The sequence below is a fragment of the Crinia signifera genome, chromosome 5, assembly GCF_055691185.1.
Source record: "Crinia signifera chromosome 5, ASM5569118v1, whole genome shotgun sequence".
NCBI classification, from domain to species: Eukaryota; Metazoa; Chordata; class Amphibia; order Anura; family Myobatrachidae; genus Crinia; species Crinia signifera.
The window spans coordinates 228,696,916-228,720,637 of record NC_139221.1 but is presented as its reverse complement, the minus strand read 5'-3'; the positions used below and the strand labels follow the sequence as shown (position 1 = coordinate 228,720,637).

Genomic DNA, 23,722 nt, shown 5'->3' with positions numbered 1-23,722 from the left:
GTTGTGATGTGGGCGCCGGGGCATGCTGCTGACATAACCGGATGTCAGCTGCCCTTCCAATTCCTTCTGAACGTGCACGCATATGTGCGGGTGCCTCAGAAAAACCTTACATATGCGTGCACCTTCCACATCATTCGATGGTTGCCGACCATCGAATAATGTGGGTGTTACCTTGCATGCTGCGAAGGGATGTTTATGTGAAACATATATTCGCATGCTGTGCAAAGGAATGTGCCTTGAGAATGTTGGGCCGGCATACCAACATTCGCAAGGCGGGGTTAGGTTGGCTTGCAAGGATGCGAATATGCATGCTAGCGATTCAACCAGAATAACCCCCTATGTATGTACTGTATGTATTAATATAATGCTTTAAAATTAAATCTGATTGTTTAAATGTGTTTATTTACAGGGTGAACCAGGAAATGATGGCATTGAAGGGGAGCCAGGAGATAATGGCCCAGAAGTAAACTTAATTCTGTTCTATGAAATGTTCATTATCCACTGTTTGTTGCCACAACAGAGAATGCCCATTTAGCAAACTTCTAAATTGCACTCCCGGACATGGGGCAGATATACTAAGCCTTGGAGATTGATAAAGTATAGAGAGAAAAACGGCCAGGATGCCAGCGTTTACTATACTGACTTCGGCATCCCAACTATCACCAGGAGACAGGGACAGGAATCCAAACATCAATTAGGATGCTGGTGCCCCAATTCCAACTGCTAATATGGCAAACGGTATAGGCTGCAGAAGGGGGGGGGGGAGTGTTAGGCTTTGCCTGCGGGGAGTTTAGGCCCTTAAAAGGGAGGGTAAGAGTTTGGCTGCTGTCTGGTAGGGTTAGGTTTAGGCAGCGGTGTGCAGGGGTTAGGCACTACTGGGAATGTTAGGGTTGGGCTGTGCGGAGGAGGATTAGGGTTATGCTGCTTGAAGAGTGGGTTAAGGTTAGGGGCAGCAGAGGCCAGATTCCCTCCAATGGTATGCTGGTCCGGTATTCTGACCGCCGGCATCCTAAGTGCCGATCATCTGTATGTATCACAAACTACCATCCAGCTCCTGTCATCTTTCAAATGTGGCCTTTGAAATGGTAGTTAGTAGCGATTGGCTGGTACTTTATCTCTCTCCCCTTTCTTACCCTTCAAAGCTTAGTACATCTTCCCCCATATTGTTATCGGATATAGTTTGTAAAGTTGAAAAACACTTTACACAAATGTATTTAGAAAAAATTAAAATAACGTGTAATATATGATTTAATATGGAATCTTTGGTCTGTATAAAGTTTTTCTTTTAAAGTACTCCGAATAAAGAACTGCTGTGCAAAAAATGGATGAATCAGGACACACTGCTTGAGTAATACAAATTTTATATGGTACTTCTTTACTTTCACGGCGCCAGCATGGCGCCGCGCGTACTTCCGGGTTACGCTCGCCACTAATTAAGTTAAATAAACGGAGTTAACGCCATGCCAACATGGATAGTTCATACCTTCACTATCCATGTTGGCATGGAGTTGATTTTAATTAGCGTGGCGAGCGTAGCGAGCCACCGAGCCCGCAGCGTGGGCGAGCGAAGCGAGCCCCGCAAGGGGACTCTGACGCGCGGCGCCATGCTGGCGCCGTGAAAGTAAAGAAGTACCTTTTATATTTTAAAAGGTATCATAAAAACACAATATACAATACACAATAAAAAAATGCTAAATTATATGAAAAAAATTATATATAAATAAATAAACAAAGAAATGTATATATCTATAATGGCTGGTTCTAAATAGAACTAGGGCTTGACGTATGGTTTAGGGAGCTCCGCTGTTAGTAAATAACAAGAAAGGGTGTAGCCAATGTTATAAATAAGTGCATAACAAATGATGGTGTCCAGAAATTGTTAGTAGTTGTTAATAGTTCAGAAAGTCCGTAATAGGATATTGGTTAGTAGTTGGACAAAATGCATAAATGAATCGGCAGTCAATTAGCATGTAGGAAAACACGCATTCAGAATTGGATTTAGCCGAGCAACAGAGGTAAACACAAGGCTTAATTGCGGTGTTTTAGAGCGGGGCTATAAGGTTATCTCACCCCTTTCATTAGCAGCCTGTAGCGTTGCTTGGTCTGCTGGTTGCTCCGGTCACCTCTCCTGGGCGCAGGCAGCCAGCACTTCCTCCACATGCGGCAGGAGCGTCCTGATTGAGGAGACGGCAAAGATTGTATCTGGGCGAGAGCCCTAGTGAGACGCCAGAAGCTGGATCTTGTTATCTGTGTACATCTGGGACTAATTATTATATATTTGGGCAATTTCAAACTAGCCCTATAAAAGTTTTAATTGTTTTCTTTCTCTCTTATAAAAATAAATAATTGATTGCTATAAATACTATTATTAAAAACATCATTGTGGTACATTGTTGAGAATATTTGATCTGCATAGAGGAATAATGATGTAATTCTATTGGATGGCGGACCCCCTGTTTACTATAGTTCTCTCATATATATATATACCTAAATAGAATAGAATATATCTGTATATTCTTTTTTATTATTATTATTATTTTTTAGTATTAGTATTGTTATTATTCATATTTTTTTCTTTTTCTTTTCTTCTCTCTGTTGCTATATATGTATTTAAAAAATAACCACCTCCTATGGAAAGATCCTGCCGGTAAAATGAAGGAATGGTGGTCATATGGATTATAAATCGCAGATATAAAGATCTGTATTCTTAAGGGACAATTATGCCCTAATTATTCCTTGATTGCTATCTATTAGGATTATACTTTTAAGGTAGATATGAAATTTGGACTGTATATGTACATTGGACACACTGCTTGCTTTTTATATAAGTTATACTATTGTGTAATTATATATATATACCTATATTCCTTCTTTTTTAAGTGCTATTTTATGTATATATTGTTTGATGAACTGGGCTAATGGATTAAGTGGCTTAACAAGACACACTCCAACCTATAAATAGAATTCTGATCAACAGTCGGAATCCATCTTGAGAAAGTCTCCACATAACCTAGGAGACGAAACGCGTTGACGTCATCACTACTGGATGTTTGGCCTGTCCGCTGCTGTCCGCGAGATTGCTGTAATCACAGCTTCTGGCGTCTCACTAGGGCTCTCGCCCAGATACAATCTTTGCAGTCTGCTCAATCAGGACGCTCCTGCCGCATGTGGAGGAAGTGCTGGCTGCCGGCGCCCAGGAGAGGTGCCCCACACAAGAAAATCATCAGCCGCCCCCTCCGACCGGAGCAACCAGCAGACCAAGCAACGCTACAGGCTGCTAATGAAAGGGGTGAGATAACCTTATAGCCCCGCTCTAAAACACAGCAATTAAGCCTTGTGTTTACCTCTGTTGCTCGGCTAAATCCAATTCTGAATGCGTGTTTTCCTACATGCTAATTGACTGCCGGTTCATTTATGCATTTTGTCCACCTACTAACCAATATCCTATTACGGACTTTCTGAACTATTAACAACTAATAACAATTTCTGGACACCATCATTTGTTATGCGCTTATTTATAACATTGGCTACACCCTTTCTTGTTATTTACTAAGAGCGGAGCTCCCTAAACCATACGTCCAGCCCTAGTTCTATTTAGAACCAGCCATTATAGATATATACATTTCTTTGTTTATTTATTTATATATAAAATATAATTTTGCATTTTTTATTTTTCTGTGTATTGTATATTGTGTTTTTATGATACCTTTTAAAATATAAAATTTGTATTACTCAAGCAGTGTGTCCTGATTCATCCATTTTTTGCAAAGCAGTTCTTTATTCTGAGTACTTTAAAAGAAAATCATATAGTCAGCAGCGCAATTTACACCATTTTCTCTCTTTTTCCTTTGCAAATTCCATTGTGGGTAAAGGCAACCTCACAGGTGCTATCTGCAGCAGCTGATATATATTGAACTGTTCATATTATGTGTCTGTGGCTTATTTGACTGAAACTCAAGCGCCGGGGATCTTGCCAGCTGTGACTTGGCTCGCTGCCATCTTTCAGTTGGCAAATAAACCTTCTGTATAAAGTATATCACTTTCTGCATTTCTCCCATCTGACCCAATTGTAACACAACAGTACTGATCTTAGTAGTAGTTGCTCCACTATTTGGCACTTTTATTCCAGCCTCCAGAGAGGTAAATGGTTTGTGAGTGCTGCATTGCAGTTCAGTTGGGTTCTCTGAAGCTTTAGTGTCCATGCATCCTGACTACACCAACAATGTGGTGTAACTAGTTACTATACCAATCATCAGCAAAACTCGCAGCTTTGCGCGTCAACCAAGCGCTGCTCGCACAAACGTCCGCTCACCGCACACACACCGCTGTTGCAAAACATTGCTCAGTGTTGCGATTCATAACAGAGAGTAGGGACCAGAATAACCTCCATACTGTAAGCCCGTGTTCATGAGAAAGGCAGAAGAACATAGTAAGTGGTACTGTATAAATTAGATTCAGCAGTGTTTGAAAATTACATTAATATTAACTAATAACTTTCGGCTAATGCAATTGTTATTTTCTAGACTATGGAACTGCAAATGTAAGCAGCGGCCCAGCTTATTCTCAATTGCTTACACAATCGCAGCAGTAGTAAAGCAGGCACCATGTTTTTATATGTACAAGCTTGCAGCTGATGACAGATACACGCCCGAAAAATGGCCATGACACACCTACAATTCGTTAAACTACTCCCCATTAACATATCTTGGTCACTTCCTCTTAATGACTTTGCAATGAAATCTTTATTGCAATGGGGATCGCAGGATCACCTTGACGCATGTGCAGTGCAATCTTGGCACATGCGCAGTCTGCTGATAATTGCTCACTTCCATCAATATTGGCATAATGTACTGTACAACTCATTAAGAATCAGGCACTCCTGCCTATGCATCCCATATTGTATAATTCTTAATTAGGTTGTTGTATTCTAATAGTTCTCTGATATTGTAATAATGGATGTATATTGCACAACATATTTTAACTTCAAACCTAGAGTTCTAACTTTCGTTGATTTTTCATAACATAATTGTAATACAATTGAAAAATACACAAAATAAGCAAATACTGTATTGTGTTTTGGAAAACTATAAAAGCTTAGCAACATTTTATGTTTCCAGTATTGGAACAAAACAGCAAAGCGTTAAACCACTTTAAATTTTAGGCATTATTAGCTTGAATTGAATTATATTTATTTCCATTATTTTATACAAAGGGTCCACAAGGCCGTAGAGGATCTCCTGGATTTAAGGTGAGTGGTTCTTACGTACAGTATGTAAAAGTTGAAAGAGCTCTTTTTCAGTGGCATTTCTATAGAATAAACCACAAGAGGTTAGTATAATTATACCTAATAGCGCATTTTAGCTAGTAACTTTAATGTTGCTATTAGTGCTTTTTTTTATTCCTGTGCTTACTTTGGTTTTGACTTTAAGCATGTTTGCCATAAAATAGGCACTCAATGTTTTATTTTGCTTTGCTTGGCACTCTAAGATCACTGTTGAGGTTTTGTGCCCACGTCTGGCACAAATCAATCACCTCACTGCCGCTGTACAGATGAGGTGCTGGGAAACCAGGGAGAGTAGTGGAACGTAATCCCTAATTCACTTTTATGCTTCTCAACCAAATGCATACAACAATCATGAAATCAGTACTCATATGTATTATATATTGCCAAGATATATGTAAATATTTATTGCTAACATATATGTCAAGGATGCACACTCTTGATTTTTGTTGTTATACAGTCATGTAAAGCTAATCAGTCAGAGCAAATGTAGTTTTGTGGCATCACGCAATAATTGTTGCAGAAATGCTCCCATATACATGTAGGAAAATTAGTAGTATGCAAAACGGCTGTCTAGGTGAGATAGACAGCTATGCTTGGTGCAGGTGTGAGATGTGTAGTTTACATTGTCTTCATGAGCTAATGATTACTGACATTGGAGGGCAATAGTAGGACCGGTGTCTGATGAATCCTCAGATATCTGCCTATTGTTGTGATAAGTTTTGTACCATCCATAAGCTGTAATTGACATTGCACATGTACAGGATAAGTGCCCTTCTACTAATAAAGTTAAGGGCCCCATACATCAGCAATTAATTGTGACAATTTTCAGATATGGAGATGATTGCCACAATTAATTTTAGATGTGTGGGCTCCCCCTTTTGGCAATCCCAATCAAAATCGCCAATCGATTGCTTAATCAGGTTTTTAAACATGTTTAATAATCTGGTATTATCTGCAGATCTTTTTTATATGTGTGGGCATTCCCAATTCGTCTACTTCATCTATTTACATTATGAACAGCAATCGATTGGGCAATTTCCAGATATGAAGATGCATTGTTTAGATGGAAAAATCTGCCGATCACTGAAATAAATCTGTAATGTGTGGGCAAAGTCAGATAGATTGTAAAATCCATTTTTCTGGCCAAAATATCCCTATATCTGAAAATCCATAAATTGTGATTGCTGATGTATGGGGCCCATTACATATGTGACATTTAATGAGGGCATTCCTAGTGTCATTGTTCTGTTATAATTTATTCAGTTCATGTTTGATGTTTTATGCAGGTACTATCTCACAAGACGTATTAAAAGTAGTCATCTCAACTTAGGGAGCATAAACATGGGACTGTCTAGATTGCTTTGAAAATAAGCACACGTATGCCCCACGCGTCGCTATCACCCGCTCAGATCTTTAGCACATGCAGTCAAAATCTAGAAAGATCGCCTGCATGTGCATAAAGAACATTTAGTTAGCACAGATCGCCCATACACATATGGCTACGTGTGCCAACACTAAGATTTTCTCAAAGCTAAGTCTGGCTGATCTGTTTTTAGTTATCCCAAAATTATCTCATCTTACTTTAATCAGTTCATTTATATTGTTAGACTAACAACATAAAATGTACCATTGGCAAAACAAAAAAGTGTTCTTTAGTCCATGAATATATTTCACACTGCAACATAATGGATTAATATGTTTAATATGACATAGAGTAATAGCAATGCTTCAGATAAAGAAATAAGCTGTAATAGATTGCAAATGTTTTGAACAAAACACATAAAACAGTATTTTACTACATTTCAGTTACATAGCTTATGCACTAGAATAGACCACAGCCAAACAATTGATAGAGTTTCCAAAACTGACAGTTTTATTTATAGCTAATGCAGTTTTAAACTATGTTTCCCATAAGACCCATCCTTCTTCTTCTGGCATCACTAGAGAGATTACATGGAACCCAAAGACTATAGAATTTTTTTTAGTCAAAACCCTCTGAATTATAGCTATTATTTTGGGCTATGGAATTTCTGGGAAAGCTTGCTCAAATTTAAGGTGAATTGGGTAATTGTCAGCCCAGAGCCCAAGGCTCACTTCTTTTTGTGTTACGCTCCGGAGAGTGCACTTATCGCAATTTTTCCTGCAGCCTCAAGAGGAGCTGTGGTGAAAAATTGTGTAAGACCCCTAGAGCTAGTGAGAGGGTCTTCTGCTTATAGCAGCCAGCAGTTGTTCCCTTAGTGTTTGATCTACACACTGTTACTTAAGTTGGACTTACACCTATAGCATTAAGGGTTTACTCAATTGTCTGGCGACCACAGGATTATTGGCTGGAGTAATATACAAAGTAAGTGTGGTCCAACTGAGACACAAAGGTTTAAAGCCAGTCAGGGTCAAGACCTCAGCTTATGCAGATAAAACACAGTGAGAAGTTAAGAAGCACTGTTCAGCTGGTATAAACTTGCAGGCTGAGCACTGGTGAATGTACTGAGGGAGACACAAGGGGTTAACAGATGGCAAGGGTTCAGGCAAGGCAAGGAGAGTGTCTAAATATGTAGAGTATCTGCGGACAGGTACTACATATTATAACCTGAGACACGGACCAGCAGCTTACACCAATGGATAAATTATAACCAGCAGGGCATTGCTGGACTGACTGCCTTATAAGAGATATAAGCACCAATCAGCAGAGCCGGGAGTGGAATTCCCCCTTAATAACTTCATGAAGTTGCAGGGATGCACATAACACACAAGCAACAGCTGTCAGACTAACTTGCCTACCCTGGAAAGGTAGTGGGTAAAGGAATATCCACTGGTGTAGGGGGCGCGATAAATATAGGTTGTTCTGCCAAGCTGCAGTGTGGGAAAGGGGGTAGTAGGCCGCCGTATAGAAAGAAAGAACACAAAAATACACTGCGCTTAAAAAGTCAAGTAACAATGAATAAGAGCAATAATGTGCCAAAGATGTAAAAAATGCTTAGTTAATGTATACCATAAAACAATTAACTCCCCTTTGCCTCAGTAGCAGAGGGGGGGGGGGGGGGGGGGAGGGGTATTGCGAAAAGAGGAATGTGAAAAAATAGGAGGGATAGTAAAAGTCCAGTTCATACGGTACTGTATAGATGAAAAACTTCGGTACTTATGTATTATCTGGGCTGCCGATTTTTTGATTGTATGCCTTAACTTAAGGCATACAATCAGATGCGATGCGATATCGCATCGCATACGACCATATCGCATGCGATGCGATGACCCGATTTTTCCATAGGATTCAATGTTAAAATGGACTGAGTCCATTTTAACATGGAATTCAATGGGAAAAAGGGGTCCTTTTCATACCCCTACTATCCAAGTGGGCATGGAGTTGGATACAAACCTGTGGCGAGCGTAGCGAGCCACCGAGCCCGAAGCATGGCGAGCGAACGGTATTCTGTGTCCCCTCGCGGGGCTCGCTACACTCGCCACGTTTCGGGCTCGGTGGCTCGCCACAGGTTTATATCCAACTCCATGCCCACTTGGATAGTAGAGGTATGAAAAGGACCCCTTTTCCCATTGAATTCCATCTTAAAATTGAATCCTATGGAAAAATCGGGTCCATCGCATCGCATCGCATGCGATATGGTCGGATGCGATGCGATGGACCCGATTTCAAAATCGGCAGCCCAGTTAGTACATAAGTACCAAAACTTCAAATGGATGGGTCCGTTCCTAGAATGTCTCTCGGGTAGTAGCTGGTATTTTGTATCCAATGTGCCCAGATGTGGTAACGATAGCAGGTACATTTGTGGAGTGGCAATCTCCTGGTGTAACACCTCTGGCCTGGGTAGGGCAAATAAAGGCCTCAGATGGAAGGCATCCAATCGTTTGCTCACAGGCACAGTGGAAATGTGGCAGAAATGGGGGGGAGAGACTGGTCTGGATCCAAACATTGGTAAATGTGGGGGGTTAGAACTGGATGGGGTATTCCTCTTAATCCACCAACGTGTTTCGCCAGGTCTCTGGCTTTATCAAGGTGTGTCACACCTTGATAAAGCCAGAGACCTGGCGAAACGCGTGTATTTTTCAAATATGCCCACAAAATGCCCACAGTATATTTTTCAAATATGCCCACAAAATCATGTGATATGTGCACAATCAGTGAAGAATGTACTGTGAGACAGCCCTTTATTGTCAGATGCCCTTAAAACTGCATTCTGCACATGTACATTTTTTGTCTGCATGCAGAAAAAAGAATTGGCTACTTTTATGCTATGTACAGCTCAGCATCAGGGGCCTTATTCAGCGTCAGGGGCCTTATTCAGCGTCAGGGGCCCTAATCCAAGCAAAACTACAACTCAAGCTGAATCAGGCCCCAGATCCACAGATGCTAATATCTAACTGATTCCACACAGTGATAAAGTAAATGTCACGAAAGTAAAAAATTCTTACAATCTTGTCTCCTTCTAATTGTAGGGTGTGACTGGAGAATTTTGTAAACCAGGCAACCCAGGAGACGGTGGAATTCAAGGCATACAGGTTTTATATTACAGATGTTTTTTTTACCCAAAGAACTTGTCCCATCACATTCATTTTCAAAAGTTTTAGTAATCCCATGCTCAGGCTCTTGTGTTGTGTTGACAGTCACAGTATGTAATGGCAAAGCTTTAACTTCATGTGCTGTATGCTGTAGTGGAGTTAGTAATTGACAAGAAATAGATGACATCATGCACATGTGTCTGCCTTACATAGAGCTTACGCTCACTTTTGAATACTTATCCCTTGAGAGCTTGTAATTTCTCAGTGGATATATGTGATGATATGTGAAGCAATGAAAGAATAATATTATGAATTATCTTGGCAAAAAATCATGGCATATTTCCTTCTGCGTACAAGTTACTGTATGTCTTGTAGAGCAAATATTTGCTTAGTTACCCATGTAACCCAACAATATTATCAGCTGTAACAGATTTTACACCATTACAATATTTTATAATTGTGTTATGCAAGATTTATTATATATATATATATATATATATATATATATATATATATATATATATATATATATATATATATATATATATACAGGTTGAGTATCCCTTATATACCTGATACACAGTATATAACTATTTTTTTTCTAATAGCATTACTGGGGACATGATACTTTATGTAACTGGCACTACTGGGGACATGCTATGTGACTGGCACTACTGGGGACATGCTATGTGACTGGCACTACTGGGGATATTTGTAACTGGCACTACTGGTGACATCTGTAACTGGCACTACTGGGGACATGATATGTAACTGGCACTACTGGGGACATGATATGTAACTGGCAAGATGATTGCTTAGCATTCAACTTCAGTTCCTGAGATAGGACACAAACTTTGTTTCATGTTTTGAAACCTTGTTTAATGCTGTTTCATGCACAAATAAAATATTTGTGTGCATTTCATGTGTTTCAACATAAATGCATTTTGTCCCATCCTTAAAATGTCTCATTGAAAAATATATTCCGAAATACGGAATAATACATTATCCAAAATGCTTCTGGTCTACAGCATTTTGGATAAGGGATACTCAACCTGTAAGGGAAGTCTGGCAAAACTCTGACTCCTGCCCTCAGATGGGCTCTGGCACCTATTTAGGTAAGACTCAATGTGGGAAATTTACTAAAGGAAATTTGTAAAAAAAAATAGGTGTATTTGTACTTAGAAATACACTTATTTTTGACATTTACTATCCCGAAAATACGGCAATTCGTATTCGTATTGATAGCACATCAATACGAATACGAACTGCCGTATTTTCGGGATAGTAAATGTCAAAAATAAGTGTATTTCTGGATACAAATACACCTATTTTTTACAAATTTCCTTTAGTAAATTCCCCCCAATCACTCTTTTATTGTTATTTATACATTATACTTACCTTGAAAAAAGGTTCACTGCATTGCACCGAAACATTGTGTTATGTTATGAGTTATGATGGTGTACTCCATTTTGATGCAGTAAAGCCCAGCTGTCTGCATTACTATAGCCCCGCAGCCCCCGCTTGGTGGGGAAGGATTGTGGGAGCTGGTCTGCGGGGCTATGGTTAACCATAGCCCCGCAGACCGGCTCCCACAATCCTTCCCCACCAAGCGGGGGCTGCGGGGCTATAGTAATGCAGACAGCTGGGCTTTACTGCATCAAAATGGAGTACACCATCATAACTCATAGTATGCATCTGTGTGGCCGGGAGCGGGACATAGTGGCAGCACAGCCCCCCTCCCCCTAGGCCTCCCACCTGCCCGCCCAAGTAAAGTTAAACACCTCCCTTACCCCTCCGCATGCCGTCGCCGCATTCAGGGTCCCGTTGCGCAGATTTTCGCCTGGCTCAGTCTCCTCCTGCAGTTCTAATGAAAAATAACTATCACAAAATGGCCGCCCCCATACAGCAGGCGTTGGCCTTCTCTAGCATCCTTAAAAACTGTCTGCTATTAGGGGCAGCCATTTTGTGATGGTCATTTTTCATTAGAACTGCAGGTGGAGACGGAGCCAGGAGAAGATCTGCGATGTGGGACCCTGAATGCGGCAGCATGTGGAGGGGTAAGGGGGGTGTTTAACTTAACTTGGGAAGGTGGGTGGGAGGGCTAGGGGGAGGGAGGCTGTGCTGCCACTATGTCCTGCTTCCGGCCACAGTGTCACCCTCTGCCTCCCATTGCCAAATGGCACCATATAGTATATTATATTACAGTGAGGCTTCAAAACAATTTTAGTTTCCAAGAGCACACATACTGTAATTTTTATAAAAAAAACGATAAATGCATAGAGTTCTCTTATACTCAAGATGGGTGTTGAATATTTTCATAGGATAATACTTAAAATAAAGCTCATCAACTTAGTATAATTAATTTACCAACACCCAGTTTCAATAGCAGAACACCAGATTTTCTTTCTACAAATCAATTTTAAACTGCAGCAGTCAGCCTTCAGCAAGCTCTTGTGACTAGAAATGTGGACAATTAATTATATAGTGCAATACACTTTCAACATACAGTACTGTAAATATACATACGTACCTTTAAATAAAAGGTCACTCTCCCAAGTACTATATTAGAGTGATGGAAAGGTCCAATAGGGCAGCCTCAAGGTGTTTTGTTTGCCTAAACTTTGCTGGACTTCATCAAGGGGGAAGCCAATGTGTCGATCTATGTATCTATCTAGTCAAAACTAAAGACTGCATACATTCAAATCGATAGAAATATATACAGATGGAGCCAGACTCATCAGTTGTCCCAGCGTGCCATGACAACGTTTTTCCCTCGCCACATTTGTTCTGCGCTCAGGCGAGCCAGGGGCGTTGATGCATTTCATACAATATCCATGCAATACATATTGCCTCCGCTGGGTGGATAATGCTCCACCAATCCAGCGGCAGATTGATATACAGATGGAACCGTACCCTTTACCAAGAATGGTACGTGCTTACGTGTGAGATGCTGGTGAGCCACATTCCTGTGAACATCGCTGTGGCTCCATCTATACAGTACAATGCAAGCTAAGGCAAATAGACCATGTAATGTCCGAGTCCCCTAGGCAAATAATAACTGCGGGGTTTATTTAAACATTTATGAAAGTTATACTTATAGTTAATCCGGCTTTCCTGAAAATCTTTCTGTGCATCTCCATGCGCACTATCAGCATCTGACTGTTTAATGTTTAGAACTACGCATTACTCATGCTGTCTCTATATCGCCTTCCTCCAGCCAGACCGACTAAATGCTGTATCGGCCCTTCCATCGCATTCATGCCAACTTCCTTCTCTGTGAAAAGTCTCCCAAGGAAGGGGGAAGGGAGGCGGGGGTGGGGTGGGCTGAATACTGTGAACACATATCCAGAATTGGATGCTCTTCAGTCTGAGACGGTGCCATCTGAATAGGAGCACTCTTTACACTCATGAGCAGAGGTTGCTGTCACCAGGAGGTGTAGGATAAGATTACCGCTCTCCATGTTGGAAACCCAGGTTCGATTCTTGAAGTGAGATCTATTTATTTATTTATTTTTTAATTGAAACATTTAGGAAAGTCTTATTTTATATACTAAGTAGGCACACACACAAAAAAACTGTTTTCGTGAAATCCTTTTCGTGCAACTCCATGCACATGATTGACAGAGCATGTTGTGTAATGTTTAGTACTATGCATTACTCCTGTTGTCTTTAATGTATATCGCCTTCCTCCAGCCAGATCGACTGAATGCTGTATCAGCCCTTCCATTGCATTCACGCCAACCTCCTTCTCTGTGAAAAGTCTCCCAGGGCAGGGGGAAGGGAGACGGGGGTGCTCTGAATACTGTGAACACAAATCCAGAATGTGTCTGAGAAGCTTGAACATCTCAAAGTTATATTTTATATACTAAGTAGGCACACAAAAAAACCTGTTTCCATAAAACCATTTTCGTGCAACTACAGTAGTACAGTATACAGTATAATCTGTCACAATAATGCACTACAGTGATTTTTTTGGCCAATCTGCCGATTTTCAACCGATCTCGGATCATTTTTGCCTCAAATCGTTAGCAGTCACGAACGATCGCTCGCTCCCACTGTTTTTAGCTGGAACTTTGGATGGTACCTGCTGCAGGGAAAATAAGAAAATGCAGCTAAAGATCTGTGGGACTCGGGTATTTGGATTCTTGCACGTTATGGTATTGGTTGTTGGGGCGCTCAGTTGCTCGGGTGTTCGGGTATGTTCATGTGCTTGGGTTGGGTATACTTGGATATTCGGTGTCTCAGACACGTTCACGCACGCCGTTGAGTTAAGTCACTCAGGAATTCAGATGTTTGGGTGTGTTCACATGCTCGGGCGCAAGTTTAGCCACGCTTAGACGAGTTTATGTACTCATGGATAATGGTGGTTAGCAGACAATGTTTAACACAGTAAAGTAACTAGAAGTACAGTAATAATCTATGGTACTGTACCGTGCTTACAGTCTCGGATAGAGCCCGGGGTCTCTACGGACAAGGTCTCTCCAGCACCTCTGAAAGGACCTCATAACCCACAGCATCTGGAACCACTCCCTTAGTGCCCTGTTTCCCTCTGGTACTCAAGCACTTTTTCCTGGTTGGTGGCAAGAGGTCTGTACCACCAGCACACCAGGAGTTTCAGCACACCACGGCGGTATGACTATCCCAACCTGCTTCTACCCGCCATGATGCACTGAAAACAGTGCGTGCTTGCCAAACAAAAATTATAATAGTCTCCATCTAAGAATCAAACTCAGGTCTTCAGCATGGAGAGTGGTGCAGCCACCTGGTGATAGCAGCCAGTGCTCATGAGTCTATGTAAAGAGTGATCCCATGCAGACAGTGCAGTAATGCCATTCACCGAGAATGAGATACTCCAGCATCTCAGACACAAGAGTGTCCCGTTCTGGATGTGTGTTCACAGTATTCAGCCCACCCCCCCAGAGACACCATGAGTAATGTGTACAGTAGTAATGTACATTAATCAGTATTCTGTCAACCGTGCACATTGAGATGCACGGAAAGCTTTTTAGGAAAGCAAGATTTTTTTTGTGTGTGCCTAGTTATATTAATAATAAATTACCTAAAGGTGTTATATAGGTATCCCTCTATGAATCGAACTCTTGTCTCTGGAGAGCAGCGCAGTTATCCACTAGCCTACGCCAACCAGTGCTTAGGAGTCTATGTAAAGAGTGATCTTAATCAGATGCAGCCGTAGCAAAGAACGAGGCTTGCGAGTGCCCCACAGGCAAGAGCGTACCATTCTGGATTTTTGTTCAAAATATTCAGACCACCCTGCCCCTCACATCCATTCCCTGGTAGACTTCACTTTTCACAAATAAGGAGGTTGAACAGCAGTTCCCTTACACATGTGGAACCTACTGTATACCGTTGCCTGTTGCTTCAGTATCTCCATAGTTGTGGTTTTCCATGAAGCCCTGGCTAACAACTGGTAGCCATTTTGTTAACCCTCTGTGTTCCAGTCTGTCCTGCTCATACTGTATGACATCCTGATATGGGATACAATCAGAGTAAAGAGTGCTGTTATTCACCAAGAATGAGTCGAGCAAGCGTCTCATCACAAGAGCGTCCCATAATGGGACGCTCTTGTGATGAGACGCTTGCTCGACTCATTCTTGGTGAATAACAGCACTCTTTACTCTGATTGTATCCCATATCAGGAATGTCATTCTGGATATGTGTTCACAATATGGAAAGCATGAGTGATGCGAAGTACTGTAAATTACACAGCATGCTCTGTCGATTGTGCACATGGAGTCTCATGGAAAGGTTTTTAGGAAAACAGGATTTTTTGTGTGTGCCGAGTTATAATAAATATATTTTTCTTAAATGTTTCAATAAACCCCCCAAAAAAATGAAAGAAAAAAAAATCAAACTCTAAGAATTGAACCCTGTTCTCCAGCATGACTACGCTTCCTGGTAATTGCAATCGGTTCTCATGAGTCTGCCATTCGAATGGAGCCATAGTGCCATTCGCCAAGGAAGAAAGTGTCCCATTCTGGATACAGTATGTGTTCACCATATCCACTCCTCCCCCCCAGTACCGTATATTCGATCACTTGTCCCCATACCCCTTGAAATAGCATAATATAACACACAGACAGCTGAGCCCTTACACAGGTGGAATCTACACCATTGAAGCATCCATAGATATGGCTCCCGTGGAACCCTGGCTAACATTTTGTTAACCCCTTCTATCCAGGAGTCTGTCCAGCTCATACTGTATGACATTCCTGCTGTAGCATATTGTATATCTGTGGATCCTATACCTATACTACAAGTACTGTATTGTAGCTTCATACTGTACATACTGTACAGTATGTTATCTTTAATGCTGCATCCTACCCGACTCGGCTCGTCATTTGCTGGGAGAGGACGCATGAGTGTCTCACACGTACCATATTCTATGTGAAGTATTATGCGGTAAAATATGTGGTCAGTATTCGCTTACTTGTCCCCATAGCCGTAGGTGCCGATTCATCGTTTTGCTGGGGGGGTGCTTGAGATTCCCGCCCCTTGACCCACCCAAAGCCCCGCCCCTTGACCAGCCCAAGCCCCACCCAAGCCCCGCCTAGTCATTGAAAACCATATTTCTCGAGTACTGCGCATTCGCAGAGTTAAAAGTATCGCAGAGATGAGGGGCACACAGGGAGTATGCACAAAGGCCCCCTCCTTTCTGAAACTGCTCCTGAGTGAAATGGTTGTATAAATAAGTATAATAATGCAACTATATCAAATGCCACAAATAAATTATGATGAAATCATAGCAATAAAAGTGCTCCGAGTCCTACCTGTCCTGAGGCTGTCCTGCACTCCTGCAGTGCAAAATGGCGCACGGAAGAGAGGGAGGGGGAGGTGTTTTTTCCTTTGCGTGTGCACTGGGCCGGGGGGCATGAATTAGGTCATGCAGACAGACACTGCAGTGTTTGAGGGCGGCCGGCGGAGGAGAGAGGGAGGGGAAAGCTGTTTACCCCCTCGCCTATGGCTGGCGCCAGACGGGCAGGTGCGTGACGCCGCGTAACAAGTGTGCGCGGCAGCGCGGGGGGCGTGGAGAAAGGGCGGAAGTGTCCGACTCCTATTGAAGGCGGCCGCGGCGGAGGGGTATGATTTATTTTATAACCGCAGCCGCCAGCTGCTGACCGCTCAGCAGTGCGGCAGGCGCAGCGGTACTCGGAGAGGGGGGTCTGGGGCGGCGGCCGCCAGTGGGTGCCCAAGGATTTCCGTGGGTGCTCAAGCCCTTGAGCACCCACAGAATCGGCGCCTATGCCATAGCCAGTTATAAAATAGTGCAATGAGATGCATGTCCATGCAATTGTATTTTTCTACTAAAAGTGTCTATCCAACTTACTGAGCACTACAGTAAAGTAGTAGCAAAGTAGTTCTTGCCCAACAATCCGGCGTGATGAGGCGCGCTGTAGCGAGTGGCGCGCCAACTGCCATAGGCAGGCTAGATGAGTGTGGCTCCATCTGTACCAGGAGTGATTCATAAAATATAACACACTCACCAACTCCATCCGGACTCTGAAAGAACCAGCATTCATTTTTTTTTGTAATAATTAAGCTTGTGAACTTTATTTCACTATTATGTATGTATATTTCTAGGGTTCTAGAGGATTACCTGGAGTTCCTGGACAGCGGGGTCAGCAAGGATTACCAGGACCCCAGGTTTGTACATTATTTTGTTTTATTGTTATCTAAAATAAGTACTATAAATCTTAAAATAGGTGTAAAAATATTTTTACAAATATTTTTTTCAGAAGGAATGAATAACACACTACTTAACCAATAGTCTCAGTTAGAGTAGAGAAACCTAAAGCGATGTACCCAATGAGATTTATCTGCTAGTTAAATGTCTCCAAAACTCAAACAGAACCAATTGTCCTCTAGGAAGCAAAACACACTCACTCTGCACATCATAAGCTAGATACTGGCATGCTGCAAGGATAAAAGAGCATTTATTCTGATTCCAGCAGAAGGATCATAAAAAGGAAATAGAAACTGAAGAAGTGGCCAACAGTCCAATGAAATGTGTAACAAAGTTTATGCAGCATATCACATGGTGTACCAGATGTTCAAGACCCATTTGTATTGATGCCATTCATAAGCTATTTATTCCAAAGAATTGATACTGACAATTCAAATGGCGGGAACCCTTTACCAGAAATGACATTGGGGCAGATATATTAACCCTAATAAGATGATAAAGTGCTGATAAAGTTATTCAGCTGTGTTTGAAAAATGACAGGAGTTGATTGGCTGGTGCGTCATCACCTTCCACTTTATCACTTTACCATTCTTAAACATCTGCTTCATTGTTCCTACAAATACATTCTTAGGGCCAGATTGAGAGCCACACATGTTCTTTATGACAAAGGTATTGATTATTTGCAGCTGCCCAAGTACAAACCTATTTGAAAACTATGGTGCATGTGTTACCCTGAGTGCACACACAAAGGTTCTGTTGCAGTGGGGACAGATGGTATCAGAAATGTTGTGGGAGCGTGATGGGTGTACTTGGGCGTGGACTGGGAGATGGGAAAATTGGACCCAAGAATAGTCCATTCTGTAGGTGTGGTATGGGAATGCCGCCTTCACTTGCCGGTACTACATCTCTGGCTCAAACAACCAAAGGTCTCATAACTGTCAGGTGCATGGGCAATAATCAGACATCTGCTTTCTGGGCTTTCTGAATCTTTTTTTTTTTTTTTGTGTGTGTCATTGTAGGGAGCGCCTGGTGCTATTGGTTCTCCTGGTCCATCCGGCAATGTGGGGCACAGAGGACCAAAGGTAGGTGATGAAGTAGATTACAGCCTAATCAGTTGAAGTATTTATCTCAACTCACTATTCAATTATTACGTACTACAGCTGTTAGCAGAGGGGAAAAAAGGACCATGAAACTGGGTAAACATTAGACAATAATGTGTGACCTCATTGGAGACGGGGAGAAGCAGGATGCCAGCATCAGCAGCCTCAATACCAGGGACTGGGAATTCCACAGCATGGCTCTCACTTGGGATTTCCTCCATCGTCCGGCATGTACAGACGGGAGTGCGCGAACGATATAGTGCATACACATATGACAATAAGCATGAAAATATCATGTTGATATTATCATGTATAACATTTATTTTATTGTTTAATGTATGCACACCTTATCTGTCTTATATCTTTTTTTATTTGTTTATGTATACTGTATATTTAATTCAATTTAGACACAAGGCGCAATAGTTATGGCCAGAAGATGACAACCTATGAAGATGACAACATATACACACCAATAGCCAATGGCAGTTATCTGCTTAAATTTGCCAGGAAGTCCAATAATTATTCAATTCATTCTCATCAACTTACTAACTGTTAATGTAAATAGAAGGGGATTGACTTGCAAAGACGCAGGTCACAAAAAAGCAAAATGTGCTTTTTGGGCGCACTCTTTGTATATGATTATGTAATGTAGTATTGATTCATTAAAACGTAACTTTTATTAAGACTTTACCTAAAAGAAGGATGACTATCTAACTCTTCTTTGAAAAGAAAAATTCTCACTTGAAAGAGAAAAAGATTAAAATGTCCGCAAATGCCAGTTTTTGCTCTGCTATGAATGAGTCAGAGCATAAATTGGTCAGGCATGCAGTTAACGTTACTGGTCATAGGCATTCCTTTTGTAACGCTGCCTATTTATTGAGGCGTTGTGTAACCGTGATTACTCACTCCCTCTGATTTTTTTTCAGGGCAAGTGCTGACAATTTTATTGTGACTAATAGTGGAATATATGTCCTATTGTGGTCACTGTCAAGTTGCTCCTTGTGTTCAACGCTTGTGGTTATGTATTGATGGTCTAATAGGTCTAAGTATTTGAACCATTAGTTTAATTATTCGCTGTGCAACGGACAATCAAAATAGCCATGTGGGAGTCTTGGCTCGCATTCATTAAAGGAATCTCACACACAGATGGAAATATTCCCCTGCAGTAGGTTTCTCCTTGGCATCATGTCATGACCAACCATGCGTGTACCATACCAGGTGTTCACCAGGGACTTGGCCTCTGATTACTTGTCTGGCCCCCTATATATTCTATTGTTATATAGAAGTATTTAGGGGTATACAGGTACACTGTGTGTTGTAGTCACCGTTATACGATGTCAGGTTGACTGCTGTGGGGAAAAAATAAAACACTTCTGCTGTCGGGTCAGATATATGTCATCCCTGATGCGTCTAGCAGTGCAGGGAAACTATTCATATAACCTGGCCGGATGAGAGAGTGTTGAAGAGATCACAGTTTACTGGAGTATAGTCGGGTTGCTTGTGTACCAAGGCTTCTGCTTTTGAGGATCTGTATTAATACATCGAATCCCCAATGAGAGAGCCTGTTGCTGGTCACCTGCTGATCCCGGGAATTATTAGATACTCTCAAACAGTGCACATACATACATGGGTAATTTTTTGGGGTATATTCCCAGTGTGCACATAGATTTTTTAGTAAACTTAATCGTTTGTCATAACAGTCTTTTACCACAATAATACGTATTCCTTATTTGAAGCTGCCTTATAACTCCTCTGTGCACATAAAAAGATGATTAGATCGATGTCACCACCTTTTGGAGATCAAACAGCACCTGTAATAAAACGCTCTGCATACATACGTTGTACTGATTAGTGCTATAGCCTTATAGCCACCTGTATCATATACATCTATTCACTGCTGGGCTATCACACTACACAGATAGCTCCACTGTGTCAGGCTACAGCCTGTGATCCCCTACCAACTACTGCTATTTGATTGCAGCTGTTAGGGTAGATTTAACATACAAGGTTGGTTACTTACAGCGCATACACATCACGAGATGATTGGATCAATATTGCCACTTTAAGAAATAAAGCAGCACCAGAAGTCAAATACTCTGTATATGTCAATTTGCACAGAAATGGTGCTATAACCATACAGCCACCTGTGCCATATACAGATATCCACCACTGGGCTGTCACATAAAACAGTTAGCATCGCTGTATTCAGGCTACAACCTGTAGTCTCCTATCAAATATCGCTGTTTGACATCAGCTGTTTGTGGCAAATTCACATAAAAAAACTAATTATCTACAGAGCGAAAAAGGTGCTGTGTACACATGGATATGGTGTGCATATACCACCAGGCTATTATCTAACCACAAGCATATAAACGATTCCTGCCTCAGAATGTCTACTGACTCTGTAATCAGAGATCAGTTGCGTGGTACCTGACCCGGCAGGCTGGATAGCCGTGTCGGGAGGGGGTCCGAGGTAGCCGGCTGTTCAGTTCACATCAAGAGGTGTAGCGTCTGTTATACGCTACTGGCATGTCACTCTAAGCCTGGCAGCCGGAGTTCAGGACAAACGGAGGGAGTTAAGCCTGCGGAGGACGCGGAAACATGTTTCGCCGGTAGGCTTCGTCAGTCCAGCGCCATGACATCGAACTAATCATCTTTTTATGTGCACAGAGGAGTTATAAGGCAGCTTCAAATAAGGAATACGTATTATTGTGGTAAAAGACTGTTATGACAAACGATTAAGTTTACTAAAAAATCTATGTGCACACTGGGAATATACCCCAAAAAATTACCCATGTATGTATGTGCACTGTTTGAGAGTATCTAATAATTCCCGGGATCAGCAGGTGACCAGCAACAGGCTCTCTCATTGGGGATTCGATGTATTAATACAGATCCTCAAAAGCAGAAGCCTTGGTACACAAGCAACCCGACTATACTCCAGTAAACTGTGATCTCTTCAACACTCTCTCATCCGGCCAGGTTATATGAATAGTTTCCCTGCACTGCTAGACGCATCAGGGATGACATATATCTGACCCGACAGCAGAAGTGTTTTATTTTTTCCCCACAGCAGTCAACCTGACATCGTATAACGGTGACTACAACACACAGTGTACCTGTATACCCCTAAATACTTCTATATAACAATAGAATATATAGGGGGCCAGACAAGTAATCAGAGGCCAAGTCCCTGGTGAACACCTGGTATGGTACACGCATGGTTGGTCATGACATGATGCCAAGGAGAAACCTACTGCAGGGGAATATTTCCATCTGTGTGTGAGATTCCTTTAATGAATGCGAGCCAAGACTCCCACATGGCTATTTTGATTGTCCGTTGCACAGCGAATAATTAAACTAATGGTTCAAATACTTAGACCTATTAGACCATCAATACATAACCACAAGCGTTGAACACAAGGAGCAACCTGACAGTGACCACAATAGGACATATATTCCACTATTAGTCACAATAAAATTGTCAGCACTTGCCCTGAAAAAAAAATCAGAGGGAGTGAGTAATCACGGTTACACAACGCCTCAATCAATAGGCAGCGTTACAAAAGGAATGCCTATGACCAGTAACGTTAACTGCATGCCTGACCAATTTATGCTCTGACTCATTCATAGCAGAGCAAAAACTGGCATTTGCAGACATTTTAATCTTTTTCTCTTTCAAGTGAGAATTTTTCTTTTCAAAGAAGAGTTAGATAGTCATCCTTCTTTTAGGTAAAGTCTTAATAAAAGTTACGTTTTAATGAATCAATACTACATTACATAATCATATACAAAGAGTGCGCCCAAAAAGCACATTTTGCTTTTTTGTGACCTGCGTCTTTGCAAGTCAATCCCCTTCTATTCAGTTGTATTCTCTGAATGTTTGGGCGCACCACCAATTGATGACTAGGAGATTTTTCGTCAATAGTTTCAAATATTGGTCTTTCAAATTAGTCTAACATAATTACTTGATATGAACCATAGTCTGTGCGGATCCACCCTCCACTTACATAACTGTTAATGTGGTCTTTTTTGGACCATTCAAACTGCAGTATATGTTCGGCTGCCTGGTATCACTGCAGGCCCCAAATTGTTTGGTTAAGGCTTGTTGACAGCATTTGCCATTAGCCACTTGCCTGGTATGGTCGTACTGTTTGCGACCAGACAAGACATTGCGTTATCTGATCCGGTCGCAAACAATTTGACCAGTCCGGCTGCCGGAAAAGTATCTTCTACCAGACTCCATTCATAGAGTGACCTCCTGGACCCTCTGTCTCCCTGTAGTCTCCCCAATGTCTACTTGCTTGGTACTCCACATTAGACAATAACATCCTTGGAGGCTTTCACATACAGTACATAGAATTTACAAGCACAAACTTGGTGGCACTCGTAGTCATGTACGTATTGATTCAAAACCTAGTGCCACCAAGTTTGTGCTTGTAAATTCTATGTACTGTATGTGAAAGCCTCCAAGGATGTTATTGTCTAATGTGGAGTACCAAGCAAGTAGACATTGGGGATACTTCAGGGAGACTGCATATACACTGTATATACATTATTTGTATATTAAGGTGAGTTTGTATACTATGTTGAGTGTTAAATGTATCTATATCTATATATAATTTTTATGTAAAGTCCGCACTCTAGTAGGTTTCCGGTTGAATGGGGGGTGCTCCTACAGATGACTGAACATCAAAGCATATATTGGAGGAAAAGGGCCCTTTTCCTCCAATATATATATATATTTATATATAGGTCTCGGCTGTGGAACAATCAGCGGCACTCCAATGGGCTTGTGACAGAAAGTTTTACAATGGTGACCAACCTTTCGGGGCTAACCTTGAAAACGGGGAGTGTAAGCCCCGAAACGTCGGTCAGTGCCGTCGATTGTTCCACAGCCGAGACCTGCATTTCCCCCTTCCAGACGGCGCCCACGGCAGCTGTACCAGCACTACGGGAGTGCCGGGCTGACACATCCAGTGTGTGTATATCTATATAATAAGTTGAAGAGTCTGTGTGCGTGTGTGTGTGCGTGTGTGTGTGTGTGCGTGTCCGTCGCATTGCGGACACACCGTGGCACTCAGAGACACCAAATTCAGCAACAAGATACCTCTGAACCCGGTG

General features: G+C 41.7%; 1 protein-coding gene across 1 annotated transcript in view; it reads left to right on the top strand.

Annotated features, from left to right (window-relative positions):
* The window catches only part of LOC146080913 (collagen alpha-4(VI) chain-like), a 212,229-nt gene that overhangs the window by 127,239 nt on the left and 61,268 nt on the right, over positions 1-23,722 (top strand). Inside the window, exons 22-26 of the mRNA XM_083188615.1 lie at positions 410-463; positions 5,213-5,248; positions 9,734-9,796; positions 17,396-17,458; positions 18,518-18,580. Of these exons, the coding sequence (XP_083044741.1) occupies positions 410-463; positions 5,213-5,248; positions 9,734-9,796; positions 17,396-17,458; positions 18,518-18,580 (279 nt within the window). The remainder of the gene's footprint in view (positions 1-409; positions 464-5,212; positions 5,249-9,733; positions 9,797-17,395; positions 17,459-18,517; positions 18,581-23,722) is intronic.